Here is a 19,726-nt window from a genome sequence, read left to right on the forward strand (position 1 = left end):
TAATTTAATTCCAGAAACGTTTGTGTAATCAAAATGCAAATGTACATTAAGCGTCCAAAAGATTTTACTAAAATGCAAATACCCTTTGGAAATTATGTAGCTCTTTCTCAGGAAAGCAGACTGGGTGAAATGGAAGAATAAATCTTATTCTGAGATCTTTTTTTTTTTTTTTTTGGTCCCTGATTAAATAACCTGATTTGTTTCTTGCCTAAATATGAGGCTAATTTGAGTAAAGCAAATTACTAACAGAACTGGAAAGAACTTCTATAAGGACAAGCTGCTCTCATAAATTACACTAACATATCTTCCATTTGCATCGCCTGGAAGACACTTCCAAGTTTTATTTGTTACCAGAAGAACCAGGTAAGATGCTGCTAGTATTAGCCTGCAGCCATTACAATTTGCTTTTTTTTTTTTTTTTAAAATTAAGAAGTCATACAGAAAGTGATGGACTGAGGGATGGCAGGAACATCAGTGTGCTGCTGCCTGCTGAGATTTATGCAAGCAGATTTGAGGGCAAAACGTGATTATTTCATGTATTTCAGTGTTAACTGCACAAATGTTTTTAAAAAGTAAAATATGGATTCTAATCCATTGTGCATAGGATACCAGGCTGTAAAAAGTGAAAAGTCCCAATTTCTTATCCATAGAAAACAAGGCTATACAAAAGTAAGAGTAAATCACTGTTGAAGCAATGCCATAAAGAAGAGCTAGAAATATGATTATTTTAAAATCAAGATGTAAAGCTGCTTTCACACTGACAGTGTGTGGCAAGGGCTGTGTTTCTATTACTGCACCAACATATGCTTCAGCAACTCTGTAAGAGAAGCCACAGACTGCTATACTATTTCTTCTTTTTAGAAATGCCTAAATTTACCAATGATCATAGAAGACAACTTGAAAAGAAACACTAACATTACAATCTATTAGCATAATTTTCAATGTATGATATCAGTTGGTTCAAGCATAGAAGACAATCCTGTAAAATTATGTATCATACAGTGAACAAAGCACTCTACAAATAGGAGGCAAATCTTAATTCTCATATTATTTGATGAGCTATTAATTGAGGAAACTGGCTAAGATACTAAAGTTTATCTCTCAAAGCATATGACTACAGTGCAGTAAAACAGAATCCAGAATGAATTAACATGAAACTTGCTTAACTGTCTTGTAGTGGCAGTTTATCAGTAACCAAAACTCAGCAATTCTGCAATGCAATATTATGTTAATCTTAAAGACATAAACACTTTCACCTTTATATGAAGAATATTCAGTTCTGACTCACAATGCCAGTGAGGATTTAGAAGGAGAATAAAAAACTAAGGAACAAATGACTGTGCTGTGCACTAGCTCAGACCCCTGTTACATTTAATTAAATAAATGGTTTCAAGTCAGATTAGTCATCCAAGTTAATTTTTTCAGCACTGAACTTTTAAACAGCATTGATTTTCCTTGCTTATTTAAGTACTGGGATAAGCATCCAGCTTCTTTACGTGAGGCAGTGTTACTCTCTCTCTTGCTGTGCAGGCTGTGAGTCAGCTCACAATGGATGCAGAGGGTTACAAATGTGTGCTTTGATGAAGAGGACTGGCAAACATTAGACCACAGACTCGGCTGATGCATAGCAACCCTATGGTGAAATGAACTGCTGTGCCAGCAGTCTCTGTCAGCCTGTCTTTGGTGCCTGATTTTCAAAAGTACCAGGACAGTCAGAGAAGAACTAAACTGGACCAAGGCAAACATGACATCTGGCAAAGGTATTTCTTTTGTAGGATAGAGCCTATGGAAACACTGAGGATGAAACAATAACCTGTGCTGTTCCTTCTCTTATTTGCCCTGGAGTAAGTCCTGACTGCACTGCGGTGATCACACTGACGCCACTGAATAATCCATTTCATTAAAAAGAGTGTAGCCTCACATAATGCAGTTGCATTTTGAAGTACGTGAATAAACAAGCCATGAAGTGTATGTGAAAAAAACCAACCAGATAGCACCCTCTCTCTAGGGAGAGAATGGGCAGATCCATCTCAAAAGGAGAAAAATGAAGCTTAGACTTGCCAGATGTCCTGGTGGGAGGTCAGATGTCCAGATAAGAACACAACCTAGGACACTAAAAGTCTAAGCAAGCAAGGGTGGGTGCTCAATCCCACAGACAAGTGTGAAACTGTACACTTGGAACTCAGAGATCAGATAAGTAAGACACCAGTTCCCAGGTGCTGAAAGGTTGTGGTTGCTTTAGACTTCGAGAGCCCAACTTGCCAGAGTAGCACCTACATCATTATATGTGGCAGACCTTGGTCAGCCCTGCAATACAAGCACATCCAGCAAGTTCAGTCAAAACTCTTAAGCAGAAGTTAATGAAGCAGCCATAGATGCCTGTCAGTGTATTTTAAATGTTAAATTTTCTGCTTATTCTAACTGTTAAAAAAGTGAAATAAATAGTTCAATATGTATCTTAGAAACCACAATAGCTTGAAGTCTTCAAATCAATGCTTTTTAAAAAGAACAAAATGTACACTTGTCATGCTTTGGTAAAAAGCCTTAGAATGAGGGAGGGGAGGCAATAATAAAATCTACAGGGCAAAAATAAGACCAACTGTATTTTTACTTGAACAGTTATTCCCAGATCTCATTCTTCTTCAATGAGGTTTAATTGTCTACTTTGAGAAAATTAGACATACACGCACACTCCACACACATAAAACCAATAATTTCTCCACAGCAAGAGATTAAAGTGATACCAGTTACATTTGGAAGAATGTTAAGAGAAGCTCATTTTTGCTCATTAATGAATCTAGCCTTCTGTGAATAAGTTAAAAAAATTGTATGAAATTACTTTGTAAAGATTTGATGACTAGGACTTCACTCAATACTACATACAGAAGTGCTTTTGTATGAAGCATTATTAAAAGTTAGTTATGGTAACGTCAAAAGCAGAGAAACTCTTTACCTCTTTCAGACTATTGAGACTGACAGGAAATCCCTTTCCTCCAGAAAGTGTGGAATATTTCTTTTCCAGATTACAGAGATTTTCTTTTTCCTGTTAAAACCAGACATTTTATATTAAATACCAACAGTCACGTAATGAAAATAAATGTTAGCCATTTCCTTAACTATGTGAAGAAACACTATGGGATACAATACTGAAACTACACAGCAGAGCTTCAGCTTCATCCTTTTAGAACAGAAGTGAACAAAATTGGATGTACAGAACAAAAAACAAATGAAATGCTTTATTTAACAACCATAGCCAAACCAAGTAAGTGCTCCTTCAGCGTTTTGAAAATGATGGTTCTCCTTGGTGAGCTAAACATGGTTTCTCTCATGATTAAAAGCAGAACATAAAATGGACATGAAGGGTTCATGCCAGCTTCTTATTAACCAGATGTTAGCTGATGGGAAGTAGCTCATCTCATGGCCTCGCAGGAGCTGTTACAAGCCAAAAATCTGAGCACTCTGTACAGAGTCCCACTAGCCACACGAGGAACACAGGCTTCCAGCTTTAGTACATGGGTGGGTGCCTCTGCTTGAATCCTTGGGAAAGAGGGCACCTCTAAAACGCTCTTGATTATCAAATGCCAGTAGTGTTTTCTCTTAAGAATATCTGCTGACTGAATGCAAAAGATTTCCTTTTTTTCTGAAAGTGAATGTCTGTCACATTATTACCAACTTGCTATCTTCTGCACAACTGATACTCTTCTTCTGCTCTACATTTTTTTATTCTATGAAATGCTCTTTTATTGCTAAAAATGTTTGAAAGACAAAAAATACTTACCCTTTGCAGCATCATTATTAAGTTGTTTTTCTCTTTTACAAAATGATCTTGTTCTCTTTGTGCTTGTTGGACAATATGATTGGCTTGTTTTTTGAGAGCAGAAATCTTTTCCTAATATAAGAAAACAACAATTTATGTGATTTATTTTCAAATCTCAAGACAACCTGCAGCAAAGATCCTGTTCATGAAAGTTCACTTATTCATATGCATGACTAAGCAGCAGGAAAATAAGTTTATACAAGACAGCTCATTCCTCTGAAGGAAATAATTAAGTAAGAATTAGACAGTAAAGTGAAAACTTATTCAAGAGACAAAAGAATAATTGCACGTATTCTTTGATAATATAGTGACAAGCATCTATATACTGAACAGAACTGGCTTAGAGATCCAACCTCTGATTTCTCAAAAAAGTGGTATTAATGGATTAAGACCTTTCAAACAATTTTTTTAATTACTGTATTTTCTTAATTTGGTGTTCTACTATTATTTTAACAAAACCATTTAACAGCAAAATCAGTATCAAGCCTAAAATAACTGCAGTTTTGTCCTGAGAGTACAAATCTCCTTTCTTAAAGAGGAAAAAAAATCCAACTTTGGTACTTTTTTTTGAGCAAATTAAAGGGTTTGATTTTCACATGAAATATGCAAACAGGGCATGAAATGTTATTAATTTCTTTCTTGTTGGATAAGTGCATTATTTGATCTGTGTGGGATGTCACTGGGCCATTGTCTTTGCTCTGCTTCAAAAACTCTTTCAAGGATGAACGTTTTACATTATTTCCTGCAGATGGGCAGGTTGTACATCCATTTCCTTGCCCTTATGCTCAACAACAAAGAACAAATTAATTGAGTGTCGGTGCTGTTACCTTTCTACTGACAATGCTGCGCTGATATTCAGCTACTTCATGCAGGAGCTGTTTTGTCAGATTTTCCTTCTCTTCATCTAACCTGCTTTCATGTTCAAGCTGCTGAAATTCTAAATCTTCAAAGTGTTTGCTTTCTATGTCCAGAATATCAGCATCCTTAAGGAAAAAAAGAAAAAAGTAATATAAAAAAGCACAGTAATGCTTTTGCTGACACCACAGTAGAGGTACTTACAAACAAACACAAAAATTGACCTACATTTATATATTTCCTACAACATGTCTCACTAGGATCTCAATACTTTTAATGACCTTCTTGCACAATAAGAGAGTAAACAGGGCTAATTATTATTTTGATGTTGCTTTCTCCATCACCCCTACTGTGCCTCTTGCTAAGAAGCACCTGTACTGTGAGGGAGCTGTTTTGCAGGGCTCAGAGCAAGTGCAGCCTCCCAAGCTGGCTGGGCTCTGCTGTAGCCTGGCTGGGACACCACCAAAGCCTGAACCCACCTGGTGAGGTTGTCACATGCCAAACTCAGAGGACATCTGCTTTCCAACCAAAAAGGACGAAGTATTGCACCAGTACCCCGGAAAACTGCACATGGAAATAACTGCTGAAAATTGCTCGCTGTGCAATTAAGGACTCTAGTCATCCACCCTAGCCAATAGGTACAGACAGTAATTCAGAAAAAGTATCAGCCCATTTTTTATGCATTCCCCTGAACTGATACCATGTTTTGTCAGAAAAAGAAGAAGTCAAATGCTGCAGAAATGAACCAAGAAAAAGAACACATCTGCCTTCCGCTTAGGGATGATGAGATAAAACTCATGGCGCTTTTCAGCACAAGAAAGGAATGCTAATCTTCCCTCCTGCAACATCTGTGCATTTATAATATGAATTCCTGTTTACATGTTTCAGAGTGCTGAAGAAAATGGTGTATTCAATAATTGCAGCATTAGTAAATGTTAAAGCTCTTTAAAACAAGCACATGACTTGCTACACAAGAAAACCTACATCCTGGAAGAATGCAAACTTGTTCCTTTTCTTATTTCAACCTAAGGCAAAGGTTAGTGGCCCAGATAAGCTACTACTAAGATAGGTCTCTACAAAAGGAATTCAAAAGCAGGTTCCAGTGTACCAGAGAAAGACACAGGATGCAGAAACTGAAGAATCCAAGTTCCTACATGGAATACAAACATCTTCCCCTAACTCTCTAAAGATGTGCTCTTCACTTGCAGGAGATAGTGAAGAGATCAAAAGCAAAGATGCAGGCTAAAATTTACAGGAAAGCAGTTACCTACAATACAGAACTAGCCAGACATCTTCAGCATCCCTAAAAAAACCAAAAGGGCTTTGCCTGGGCCATGAAAGTCAGTGAATGCAGCCTATTGTACACAACAGTAATTGCTACTGAGGCAGTAGAACAGACTTCCGAGAAGGCAACTGATGATGAAAAAGCCAACTGGGGGCATTTAAAATACACTTCCTGCCCAACAGGGAGGGTATATATGTGTTTCAGGCACAGGAAAGAAAGAATTTGTCATCTGCCCACTCCAACCCAAACTCCAGACCCACCCTGCAGCCAGCTGCTACAATGAAATTGGCAGCTCACTCCCCTGGGCAAAAATTACTGAAGCCCCAGGAAACTACTGGGAATTTGTCTCCTTCATGCCCTCCTCATTGTCAGTAAAGTAGCACAACAGAACATGTTGCAGACTCAGGTATTTCACAGGATGGTTTGGGTTGGAAGGGACCTTAAGGATGACCTCATTCCAAATCCCTGCCACGGGCAGGGTACCTTACATTAGACCAAGTTGCTCAAAGTTCCATCCAACCTGGCTTTTAACACTTTCATGGATGAGGAATCTACAAGTTTTCTGGGCCACCTGTTTTAGAGCCTTACCAACATCCGAGTAAAAAATTTCTGCCTAACATCTGATATGAGCCTCCCCTCTTTCAATTTAAAGTAATTGGGTTATCACTACCTGCTCTTTTAAAATGTGCCTCTCCAATTTTGCAGAAGACCCCTCTAGATACTGGAAGGAGCTGTAAGGGCTCCCTGGAGCCTTCTCTTTTCCAGGCTGAACGCAGCTCTGTCAGCCATTCTTCACAAGAGCAGTGCTCCAGCCCTCTGGTCATCTTTCTGGCCTCCTCTGAACTCACACAGGTCCATGTCCTTCTGTTGTTGGGAATCCCAGTTATTTTTGGGGAAGATATTTTCTCTATTTTGGGTACAATACTTAAAATCATTTCATGACTGCTCTCACCTTTTGAGATCACTTTGAGAGCTACCAGGCACTAGTTCAGTGATAATTTCTACTGCATGGACCACAGCAGCCACAGCAAACTCCCATTACAACTGGCCTGGAACAATGTGCAATAGAACTGGACACTTAACCATACCCCCACATTTCAAGTTTTGTCCCACTTTCAAATCCAAATTAATTGTTAAGACAACTTGCAAGGAACAAAAATAATTCAAAAAATACAAATTTAAAAAATTAACCAAACAGATTTTTAGAAGAATCTTGGTGGTCAATAGTGAAAAGAGATTTACTACCATCCCACAGCAACAAGACTGCAGCATCTCATGAATTAATACATTCAAGCATGTGACTGCAGAGGAAAAGCTTCCTTTCCTTTTAATATGTATGAGACATTACATAATACTCCCCCCTTTTTTTTTAAGGTAACACACAAAAGTTTTAAGTGTCTCAAAACAAGCAAACTTTCTGTAGCAACTGAGAATTTAACATTGTTGTTTCCAAAGCTGGGCTATTTATTTTTGCTCTTTGAAAACACAAAATAGATTTCCACAAATCAAACAACATCTAAAGAGTATTTCCTATAAAGCAAACGAGCCTTTTTTTATTCCTGACACAAATACCCAAGACAGAAAAAAAGATTTAAATTTTAGATGGCCTCTTGGGCTTCCCATACTGATGCTTTTAAAATTATTTCCCCCATCAACTAAAGCTAACTATATGTGCTGTATAATGTACTGAAGGTTAATGAATACTAAGATTTTTTCACAGAAACTAAGGGTCCTTTCACTGACAATATTCTAATTTTTTTGCTTACAAACAATACAAACTAAAATCGAGTTGCAATCAGACTTTATGAAAAGATTATTTATACCAGTGTGACACTGTTGAAAATATAGAACAAAATAAAGCTATTTTAGAAAGTGGTAAAATCTTCAAAATTAATTTTCCAAACTACAGTTCAGGCTAACAGCTAAGTTATATATTGAAAAAAAGAAGTAATCCATAGCTTCACTGAGAGGGTAATTTACAGACCAATTCCTGTCTTTGCTCACACAGGTAAAGAATTATGTTCTACCATCCATCTAAACATCACAACAGCTCCCACATCACCCAGCAGGCCTAAAGGGCTAATTACAGGCAAGTGATGGACAGCTTTAGAAATATTCAACACCAAATGATTTCTAATCCACACATTTGCAGGTTACTTGTTTGCAATCATGAACATAATCTCTTACAAGCATTCCACAAAAAAAACCCCAAGCCATAACTCCCATGACTATTACGAGTCTAAGTTGCAAATATGTTCACACACTGGATACTTGAAAGAGAAAATGTTACACTTAGCTACAAGAAAAAAAAAAAAAAAAAAGGAAATTAAAAATTAACAAAATAAAAAAAATTAGTGCAATCTTGAAACTTGCTACTGACCCTCTTCAGCTGCTGCTGTAACTGTTCCCTCATGGACTCAGGGCAATTATCAAGCTGCGTCTTCTGCTCCGAGTAAAGCTCCTGAAGCCTCTCTAGTTTTTCCCTCTCAGCATCAAGTTTTAATTTTTCCTGAAGCATGAACCAGAAAAATAAAGACAATTACCTTCAAACCCAAGCAGTTGTTAGTGATTATGACAGTGTGTGGCAAAACCTTACTAAACAGTTGAAGCACGCAGGTCAGAGACAGAAAACTCGTTAGTTGAAACGCAGTGGTGGGATGCAAAAGAAACAAAACAAAACAAAACATTCATCATTTTAGTGGGGTGATTAATTCTCTCCCTCATCACTGTGCTTTGGACCTGTGCCTGGACAATGCTGTTAAAGACCCACACCCAAACACTTCTCTCACCTAATGTAAAAAAATAAATAAATAATGGAACTGTAGCCATGTCAGTGAGGTAACTGATGAAGCTGAGAGAGAAAAAGTAGCTTTTAGGAAGCAAAGTAGATGGAAAATTACTGCAGTTTTGCAGTGAGAGAGAAATGGACCTTCCTAGGAGAATCAATTTCATGCCTGCGTGGCTCTGCACAGATAAGTACATTTAGGAAGCAGTGAAAAGCCAGAATGAGACAGAGCATTATAAAGAAATAACTCTTGACCAGGAAATCCTGTTGCAGCAGAAACACCAAGTGATCCAGCAAATTTGCTTCAGGATATAGGAACTGCAACATGTCCATGGGGATCACAGGGGACAGCTTTCCTGACCTCCTTCAACTAGTTCAGCTTTCCTTTTGCTCCACTCAAGCAGCAGTACTCAGAACACTGCTTCTCACCCTCCCAAGCCTTTGGCCTTTTAATCTTTGTAATCAAATACTACATGATTTACTCTGCAATACTATTCCAAAGACTGGCTGCACATCACTTAAAGCTTGGCTGTACTGTTATTTATCTATAGACCGAAGTTTGGGAACCAATAAATCAGAGCACAGACCATTTTTTCAATGTCTTTCACTAGCCGACATGGCAAATGCATTTTCTCCAATTCAGCAATTAATAACTGGAAAAAACAATTTATGCCTGATATGCCAGGCATAAATAATCAAGTAGGTCCCTGAAGCCAGGCTCTCTGCTATCTTCTAGCATTACACCTGTAGAGCTCTCTTCTCCTACTTGTTGTTCTGTGGTAATGCATTTCCTTCCGGATGGTCTCTAGCTCTCCTTAATACTCAAGAATTAGCAGTATTCTGATACTCCAAAAACAGTTGAGTTCTGTCACAGCATCTACTCATTTCCATTTTTTGCAGTCCCAACTACTATTTAATTTTGAAATCAAATGTGTGGTACACAGGCACTGTATGATCGGACATTGGATCACCCTTTGCCATAAAGAAGGAATGTCTTTCACTACACAGTACTTGCCATTTCAAACTGTGGGAGAACTTAATCTTTGCTATGCCTGACATGTTTCTCAAACCGTAATGCATGGCAGAGGCATAGTAATAAACATGTGCTAGCTGCCTGCTTTCTTTATGGTTTTATCTCTGAGTGGGACCAGGAGCTGGGATTCAGTTTTCCCAGTATTTAAAAACAACAGGAAGAATTTTTATTGAAGTTCAACATCAACCAGAGTCCCAGCTCCATTATGTTCATTTACACGTGCAGCTCCTCAGTTCATACAATCAGATGAACATTATGCTGAACACAAATACATTTTATTAAACTTGTGAAAATGAGCAACTGAGCCAGCATATTCTATGACCTGAACTTCCTGTACTGTGCTGTTGTAAGACTAGCCTGTCTTACAACAGCAGCAGCAGGCATCAGAAATAGAGAGACTGTAGCACAAGGGAGCTGCACAGTGAGGGAGAAGCATGCAACTCCTGCGATGTCACCTCCAGACCACTGTTCCCAAGAAGCCCAATTTGCTGAATCCCAAATTGCTTACTTCCAATACAGAAAGAAAGCTATGAATAAACTGGTAGCTCCCCTCCTCACAAACTCTGTTGTCCATTTAACATTCAGCTCACAGTCTACCACCTTGTTTCACACTTGCCTTTTCTGTCCACCTAGCCATTCAAAGCAGCATGGACTTCTCTCACCTTAGCTGCAGTGCCTCTGAAGCTATAAATAGCTCTCTAAATGTCTACGCACTGCTATTAGCATGCTCATTCATCAACAAGCAAGTCGAACCTTGAGTGTGAGGAGACATCACCAACAAGGATAAAACTCCCTGAGAATCCTGCCAGAGATACTGTTACATGCCTCAAGAAATTAGAAATGTGTTCCTTTGAGATTGAAAGCGATACTCATCTGGTCTATTTATAGCATAGGAAGTGCTAATATCCCGCCAAATTGGCTCCCTTCAAAATGTGCAGTCTTAACAGGAAATATCGCTTTCAGCAATGAGAGACAGTACATGTTTTGCAGCTGTGGAGTTAAGTTCACTGATGTCTCAGGCTGTGCACTGGTGAAGTCCATTTAATTCAAAAAAAGTATTTGAATGAGAAATTTTTCATACAGTGTTTTCTATAAATGAATCAAGACAAGTTCTTCTAGAAGGGGAAAGATTTGTGACCTTGCAAGCCTGTGCAAGATGCAGCTGTGGCAGGCCTGTGGATGACTCCATATCTGTTTGCTCCAGAGCAACAGGCGGCAACGGCTGAGAACAGAACCCATGCTCCCGCTGCTCATCCTCATTTAACTGCAGGAGCTGGGATGTGGTTAATACGTCTCTGCAGAAAGCCAGAGGCACATCAGCTGCAGTCTGGCTGAATTTTTAACGTCCTATTTCCAGAGAAAACTAGTGCAACATCTGGTCTTAGCCTACTGCCCAACTTGGCCTATGGTCTGCCTCTACGTGAATGTTATGAACAAATGTGGGGGTCAGCCCGAATACAAAGCAGGACTGACTTGGGGTTTGATCATGCTTGGGGCAATGCTTGGATCAGTTTTGGAGGACTTCTGGGAATTGTGGAGGACAGCAGTAAAAATAATTGACATGTGACACTGTCCCCAAAGGCAGAGACGGGATGTCAGCAGAGAATACACAGTATGAATACCAACCCTAAGATACCAACATGAGTCAGAAAAGGAAACCAACCTTTAGATCTGGTAAAATTGATTTGAGGGCAAAGAAAGAGAAAAAAAAAAAAAAGACTGTATATACACAACACATCTCATAGATGATCATGACAGAGAGGAGAGAAAAGGATGGTGTTAAAGGCAAATCATAGCCCCTACAGGAATGGAAACAGGAAGAAGGAGAAACAAAATTGCTTCAGTGCTGTCTCCAGTCAGTGGTTGAAATGCCCTATGCCTGATCAATACTGCCACTTTAAGCCTTAGTGGTTTTCCACACCCTTTCTGCAGAGAGCTGCTGCTTTTCAATTTGTCTTTCATCCCAGTCTTCTATTGCATGCAGGCTGGCTGGCTAAAATTGTAGACCAACATGTGGCTGCATGGACATATGCTCTGTGAACCAACATTTCTTCATAAACTCATCGAAACTCTGAAGAAATTAAGAGTAAATTGGATGGAATAGAGAAAACTTCTTGAAAATCCAGCTAAAAACTGGACAAAAACTCCCTAAACAAGTAAGAACACTATCATTTTTTTCAGCTCACTGTGAAATGCATTGTATGGCTAGGTGATTTGGGCTTACTCACCAATGTTCCAAATCTCCCTGTCCTCCAAAACAACATAAAAACCCACAAGACCCCCCCAAACAAATAAAAAAACCCTCTCCAAATGCCAAGGTATGTGTTAGTTTCAGAGAGAAATTGTAAATAAGCCTTCAAGGCAAATGAAAGAAAAATCCCAACAAGTTGAATGATTCACTTCTAATACTTTTCATGACCTAGTCTGAAATACTCCAGGATCTTCCTCAGTCCAACTGACTTATAAATCATCATGTTTTAAGGTGGCAACATCTCATAAACCACATTAGACTTCAGACATGCACAGTCAGTCCTTCTCTGTATGGAATCAGCTAGTCTCACAAGTCTCACAGGTTTCTGAGAAATGTAATTGCATATAACTGACCAGAAAACCCCACTGAAATAAAACAGTCTCCTGTGGAAACTGTACATGCTCCTTTTCTGTATTTTCTAACTACTCTTTCTTGCATTCTTTTATCTCTTTAAGGACAGATGCATGAAACTTGTCACAATTTTATTCTTTGTCACTAAATCCCAGTCAGTTCCATGACAAAAGCTATTAAGAAAATAACAGGCATATGAAAAGGAACATAGTAAGACAGAAGAAGGTTGTTCATAGTAGTTTTTTTTTCCTGTGTAAGTGGTAACTAATTTATTACATAACAGTTTGTATTCAGTGATGGCATCTATACAACAGATCTCAATAGTTTTGTTTCAGATGCATCTATTAATCTACTAATAGGCATTTTAAATCAGAGTAAGCAATCCCTCTGCTTCAAGTAAATAAATCCCAATAGGTGCACACATTAACCTGCTCCTAAGACTACTCCAGTATTTTGGAATTTCTAAGCTCATTCTCTGACCATTACAATGTGTTGTCCCAGTGAACACATGGAGGGACAAAAGAAAGCCTGTGATTCTATAGCACTGTTCCTTCATGAGTATAAAAGAGGAAACAATCATCCAAACCACAAGAAAAAACCATTCAAGTTAGAAAATTCAAATTCTTATAGTCTTCAATATCTAGATGACAGTAAGAGGAATTCCCATTAGGGACATAACTCATTCTGATACTTCTGTCATGAATGTTTTAAAAGAAAGCTCGTGAATTCAGGTTTTTCTCCTTGAGTCTTTGTAATCCTCTTCGTGGTCATTAGTGTTCTCTCTACAGGATATCCTTATGTGGATATATCCAGCAGATACAAGTATTCCTCTAAACATCTAATCTTGTTCATTGTGTCTTAAGGAGACAGGTAATGTTATGGACATGGTAGCTCATCCTTTTAAAATACTTGCTTACATCTTGCTGAACTGGAATCTGACCAGTAAATATTTAAGAGGCTATGCTGTAAGACATAAATTTGTCACATTCTTCAGGATAAAATCCAGCAGTGGGAATTTTGCGTCCAGAAGAGGAAGGATTGAGGAGAGGGGCAACCAGTATATCTAACTTTGATTGCTGATGGCTCATCAGACAGCTGCTATTTCCTTTACTCTATTCTTGCAAGTCTTTGCAGTACAAATTCAGCAGAAGCTGAGCTTCAAATGTTTTAGCATGTCTGATATATTCTGTTAATGACTGAAAAAAATATTCACAATATCTACAAAATATCCACAAAATATCCAAAAATATCCACAAAGGCATGTGGACAAAATTAAATGTATTCCAAAAAAAGATGAGTTATCCCCTGCCAGCTGCTCCTGAAAAGGGACAGGAAACCCAGGCTGATAAAGGAGTTCCATAGTACATATTTCTCCATGACATAAGGCAAAGGTCCTCTAGAAGAAACGGAACAATCTCCCTCTCTTTTTTAAGACTCTCAACTTTTGCATAAATACTTGTTTTGAAGAGGTCTCCCAAAACTCCCATTTAGCTGTGATTACTTCCCACAGCACATCTGCTGAATTCACTACTAATTTTCAGTTTTTCTTGTTTATTCATGCTTACTGATCGAGTTTTTCTTTCCCTGGTTATGCTGTTACTTTCAGCCTCATGCTTTACTTGGAGACACAAGGTGTAGGGAATCATTAACCATCCTTCTCCACATATGCTGGGCTGCATGTTTTAAGATGGCACAGATTATTGAACCACTGTGTGAAAACAAAGTACATTGCAGTGCTGGATGACATCCATGCAAATACCATTTTCTCCAATTTCCTTATGGACAAATATCAATCCTGGTCTCACGAGCAAAGGTTCATCAGAGAGACGTCGCAAACACAAATGGCACCCTGGGACTGAGGTGCTGTTCCACAGGAAACAACCACATCATTATTGTAGGCTAACAGAATTGCCATGGTAACTACAGGGAGCTACGCCCTGGTGGCAGGGAAAAGGGAAAAACTCCACCTGCTTGCTCGTTTCGGCTACTGCCCAGCTCAGCTCCCTCTAGAGCAAGCTGCACTCAAGTAATTTTGTCAAGATCCATAAATAAGCTCTTTCCCAGAGAGCTTCAAGCTGTATCTGTCAAATTGTGTTACAAAGGACTTATCAGGGCTCTCTCTGCATAAATGGAACTTGTGATTAATAGCTTAATAACTGATATTCACATATGTAGGTCATCATCTTTTTCTGTAGAGAAGAATGGAAGAAGAAAGGAAGAAGAAAGGAAGCTGTTCTCAAGAAGGCCAGACAAGGAGGCAAAAGCTGGACTTTTCTCCATATCCTAGCATGGTTTCCAGCATAGCTGAAAGTACAGACCATGTAAACAGCTATGGAAGTAGCTACTCCACACAGGACAACTGAGTCCCGACAGCACTTGTAGCTCGTAGACAGGCCAGGTACCACACTAAAACTATGCCAAGTCCAGCAGGGTTGCTGAAAGTTTCTGTCATCTTTCTGAAATGGCAATCACCCATAGCTCTGATTTTCAAAACCCAAGTAAACCAATACAAGTTGCTTCCAATGTGTGTGGTGGCAGAATCACAAAGGCAAGGAAAATGCTTTCAACACCGCTGAGGGTGTGCACTACATCGTCTTCCCCACTGGTTCACTTGTCCTCTTCCCCCATTAGTCCTGCCTCATGATCTGAGAGGGTTGAGCACTGGACTCAGACGAGACCAGCATGCAGCTTAAAATATAGTGTACAAACCCACTCACAAAATACATCCCTGATTTACAAGCAAGGAACTGGGACACAGAGATATTGCACCACAGCAAAAAGCACACCGACAGCCCAAACCTGAACTTACTCCTGCCTTCTGACTTCCAGTATGTTTTCCAGTCAATTCTTTTGCCTTGCAAGGACTAAAAATTGTGGCTTTAATACTCTGAAAAAGTTGGCAAAACTTTGTGTCATCACCTAAATGAAATGTGCACAGGGCATTTAAAAAATAATTTAAAAACCCCCAAATAGTTAGGTAGAAGGTGGTGCAAGAGCTTCGACAAACAGTTCATTTCAAGTACATATCATGCCCAAAAATTAGATTGTAGTTTATTATCTCTCTTTTTAAGAATGTCACAGGATTTTCAAACAGGCATACAGTTAAGGATGAGACTAAAGCAGGCTGGAGTTTCCTGTCAAACAGGTGCCAAGTTCAGTGGCAAATTCCATGAGATGCTCAAGCTGCTCCAGAGACATGTGCCATCATATACAGCAGTAATGCCCCCACCATCGAATGAACTCTCCCTCTCACCCCCAGACCACGAACACTGTGTGGTATACTCAGATATCACTCCCTTACCCTGGCAGAAATGTAACCACTGTTCAAGATATGGGACTCCAACAGCTTCTTGCCTTGAAGCCCCACCAAAACCAAGACCCCAGCTATCAGTAGGGGAATATTCAGGTAACTAATAGAAACTGTGGCCAACTTATGGACACTGGGACACTTGTTTTAGCAAGACGTAACACAAAAAGTACCATCAGTAGAGTAGAAACTCCTGGTGAAAACCCAAGCCTTAATTCTGTCCTAAGTTTCAAATTATTTCACTAAAAGGGACCACCTATTACCTCCACCTGAGCCTCCTTTTTGTGGGTGGGGGTTGATCCTGTATTACTCCAGAGCCAAGATGTATCTTGAAGCAGATCTGCATGGCTTGAACTTCAACACAGATACAATAAGCAAGCTTTAAAAAATGCTACCGTTTCAAGCCAGCCGGAACTGTTATTTGTTGGCAGGATCAGTGCCATCTGTTTTGTTGGCTGACACAACTTTCCCTAGAACACTTCAGCTGTCACTTTAAATTTTACTCCCTTTGTAGAAGCCCATCTCCCATTTCTATTTTCAACTTTCACTTTTATGCAATGCTTTCAGACATATTCCCAAAAAAAACCCCAACTGTGAGTGTATTCCTGCAAAGACAATTTCAGTATTAACTGAGTCATGGCTCAGCTACTAGAGCACACACTCACAGCTGGCTTTCTTTGTTTAAAACAAAGAGGAACACAAAAGAAAACACAACTAAAATTTTGTAGCTGATCTGACTAGTGCCATGCCACATACTGAAAAAAATGTTTTTAGTGAACTTGCCTTTTAAACAAAAAGTGTTTTTTATAGGCTGCTTTCCATGTTTCATTTCACCTGAAAATTTAAACTAGACCTGTCATTTGCTACCTATATACTAACAGGTGGCTGCAAGGAAATTTAAATTTCATGCAGATTTTACAATAACTCCCACTACTTTAACTGAACTTTCAGGCTACTGGAAAGGCAATACAAAAGATCTCTTGAATTTCTGAACATGTTATTTATTACCACTTACCAACCAAAACTTCCAGCAGCATTCTTTTGAACAGCATGTGGTTGCACACCCTATCTGCTGATACCCAGTTTAAACTCATCTTTCTGCCAAAAAGCAAGTATGAAACATGTCCCATAGGCAACTTAAAATGTGACCACAGGCAACACTGAAAGCTGAAGGATCAGTGAAGAGTACAGAAGCACAAGGAAAAATGCAGACAGAGAAGTTCAGGGAGGTTCAAACTCAAACTGGATGTGCACTCTCTGCCCACAAAGCGGAGATGTGGGAGCACCATTCTCCTTTTCAGACACAAGCTTGATAAGCAGAGCCACAAAACAGCAACCAGGCTCCTGACAGGGCAGGCAGAAATCAAGGACAGAAAGCTCAGAAATAAAACAATGCAAGCTGTAAAATGTGAATTGAATTGGAACTGTGAACGTGCTAAAAACGTGCAGCTTTTCTAAGCAAAAAATGCAGAAGACATCCAGATATTTCTGGAAAGCTTAAGAAAAGAAGAGAGACTAGCTAGAGCAATTCCACAAGTGACAGGTCTAAATTATGAGGTAGAGAATGAAATTTTAAAAGGAAATAACACTGGCTGAAATCCCTGGAAAAACTTCCTGACCTTGAGGTATTATTGGCCATGGCAGATCCCCTGTGGAGAGGGGAACAGCATGCCTGAAGAGGCTAGCAAAGAGCCCATTGGAGGGAACCAGCATTCCCTGACTTGTGTGATGCAACTTCATCTTGCAGGCCCTTTCCATTTCTGCACTTAAAATCTTCTTATACTGCTATCTTATTTTAGAAGTATATGCCTATCTATTTCTTGTGTAGTTGAGAACAATTAAGTAGGTGACTGTATATCAAAACTAATTAATTTCTGAGACTTAATTACAGAGGGAATATTCTTCAGTACTTAAATTGTCAGTCAGCAAACAAAACAATATAATGACTTTAAAATCACATACTTGATGGATGTCTTATATTATATATTCTATATGACATTAGATAAAAACTGCACCCTTTTTCATTTTGCTCCTTTGCTGAGAAAATAATTTCTTTTTTTTTCTTCCAAATTATATAAAGGAGGGTACTGGAACAGATCAATTCATATTGTTCTTTTAAACAACAGATAACCCAAGAACAAGCCCTATATGAGGTGCTTTTATTATTAAAAGTATCTTCACAGTAGGTCAGGTCTTTCTATTTTAGCTTACTATATTTTGCTTGTCAATCATACCTTGGAAAACAATACTGTGAAACGGAAATGATAGTGAAACAATAATTTTTTCTTCCATATTTATCAAGCAAATTTACTTACAGGCAGTATTTCATCAAATAAGCTCCATTAATATTAATAATAAAAAATACTTTGAAAATCAAGGGGAACAGAGAACACATCAGGCAACAACAACTGAATTACCTTTGTCTTTTCACCAATAATATTTCTCTCCAGTTCAGCTATTTTTCTGTTTAGATGATCCAATATTTCCTTTTCTTTCAGCAGCTCTGTTGTTTCAGATTTCTGCTCCCCATCCAAAAGGGCACATTCCATATCCAACTAGGAACACAAAACATCTTTCAGAAGCAGTCCAGATTCAGAAGAAATCTTGATACACATTATTTTCAGGGGGAAAGGGAATGAGTTGGTTCACAAGAGAAAAATATTTTTTAAAAAGGGGAGGGGAAAAAATCATCCCATAAGTTTTTCTGCCACAAAAGTTAAAAAGAGGTCACAAATTTGAGAAAAAGTGAAATTGCAGCATAAAATAGTGCAAAATAAAGCCCAAACCAACTTTAGCTTGAAGATTCTTTTTTCCAAAACTTTTTGTTTTCTAACTCTTCTCTGTGCTTCCTCCTGTCTCTGTGCCCAGGCTCCATAGGAAACCTTTCTGGAACAGCTGTTTCTTTCCTGTTGCTGATAATTGGAGCACGCACAACCCAAATGCCTGGCCAGCTTAGTTTGCAACTGTGAGATTCCAGAAGTCAACAGGGTGCCAACCTACCCTTGCCACTGTAAAGCCAAGGAGGACTGAAAGGAAGTTGTCTCACTTCCTTTCTCTTTATACAGTATGTCACAGGAGATACCACCATAAAACTCCCAAGTGACACAAGGTATTTGGATTAACTGAGTGACCATTAAACAAGCAAGATTGTTCCAATTCCACTTCAGAGTGTAATGGTTACAGCTGGGAAAGACTAATCCAAGCATCATAAGCATCCCCCAGCTGGAGAAAAATACCCTTCATAGCAGGAGCCTGCCAGGTTTGTGATTCTGGTGAAAAAGCACAGAATATGAAGACTACACACATCCACAAGTTCCTGCATGTTGTACTTGCTGAACCCACCAGACTTCTGCTATGTAGGCACACGCAACAGCCAAGACATGGAAAACCAAAAACATGTTTTCATACCTCTCTTGAGGATTCATCCATCTGGTCATTTAAATCTTTGATCTTCTGCTCAAGTTCTTCCAAGTTATTCAGTATTACTATGCGTTCCTCCTCCAGTCGACCAAGCTCCTGCCTTCTCTGCTCTTCACTGGTGCATTCTGGTATCTGCAGTTGCACATCACAAGAGGTTCATTAGAAAAAGAGGCAAATGCTGCCTTTTCTGCCCCCCTTTCATATGGTTTTGATTTTAGACAAGTATGACACTGTTGGTTTTGAACCCATTACATATTTCCTATCTACTATATTGCTATTTCTATATTTAGGAGGTGTACAAGAGAAACAAACACGATACTTTACTTCCAGGCATTGGAAGTAAATACTATACTTAAAAGTAAATACCATTCATTCTAAAGGAATTACTAAAACTTAACCTTTGAGAATACTTTACATGCTGTGCTATTTAGGTTGCGAAAATCCAATTTTTCCCTTATAAAAATAACACAGACAGATGAAGACACTTTTTATGCAAATTTCAGCTGTTCATTTAATACAGGCCAGGAGGTAGGATAGGACATTTTTGTAACCAGCGTTTAAGATGGGTGGCTTCTGTAAAATAAGGACAAAAGTTGGTCCTATCTCCCCAGGTAGCACTGAG

General features: G+C 38.8%; 1 protein-coding gene across 9 annotated transcripts in view; it reads right to left on the minus strand.

Annotated features, from left to right (window-relative positions):
* The window catches only part of PHLDB2 (pleckstrin homology like domain family B member 2), a 67,060-nt gene that overhangs the window by 20,950 nt on the left and 26,384 nt on the right, over positions 1 to 19,726 (minus strand). For 7 of the 9 annotated variants that reach the window (XM_041410856.1, XM_041410861.1, XM_041410860.1 and 4 more), the window contains exons 5-10: positions 19,093 to 19,236; positions 18,102 to 18,239; positions 8,338 to 8,466; positions 4,645 to 4,800; positions 3,779 to 3,889; positions 2,954 to 3,043 (exon numbers count right to left, since the gene is read on the minus strand). In XM_041410856.1, the coding sequence (XP_041266790.1) occupies positions 2,954 to 3,043; positions 3,779 to 3,889; positions 4,645 to 4,800; positions 8,338 to 8,466; positions 18,102 to 18,239; positions 19,093 to 19,236 (768 nt within the window). The remainder of the gene's footprint in view (positions 1 to 2,953; positions 3,044 to 3,778; positions 3,890 to 4,644; positions 4,801 to 8,337; positions 8,467 to 18,101; positions 18,240 to 19,092; positions 19,237 to 19,726) is intronic. The other 2 variants (XM_041410863.1, XM_041410858.1) reach the window with 1 other exon arrangement.

Source organism: Onychostruthus taczanowskii, unplaced genomic scaffold, assembly GCF_017590055.1.
Source record: "Onychostruthus taczanowskii isolate IOZ18803 unplaced genomic scaffold, ASM1759005v1 scaffold34, whole genome shotgun sequence".
Taxonomy (NCBI): domain Eukaryota; kingdom Metazoa; phylum Chordata; class Aves; order Passeriformes; family Passeridae; genus Onychostruthus; species Onychostruthus taczanowskii.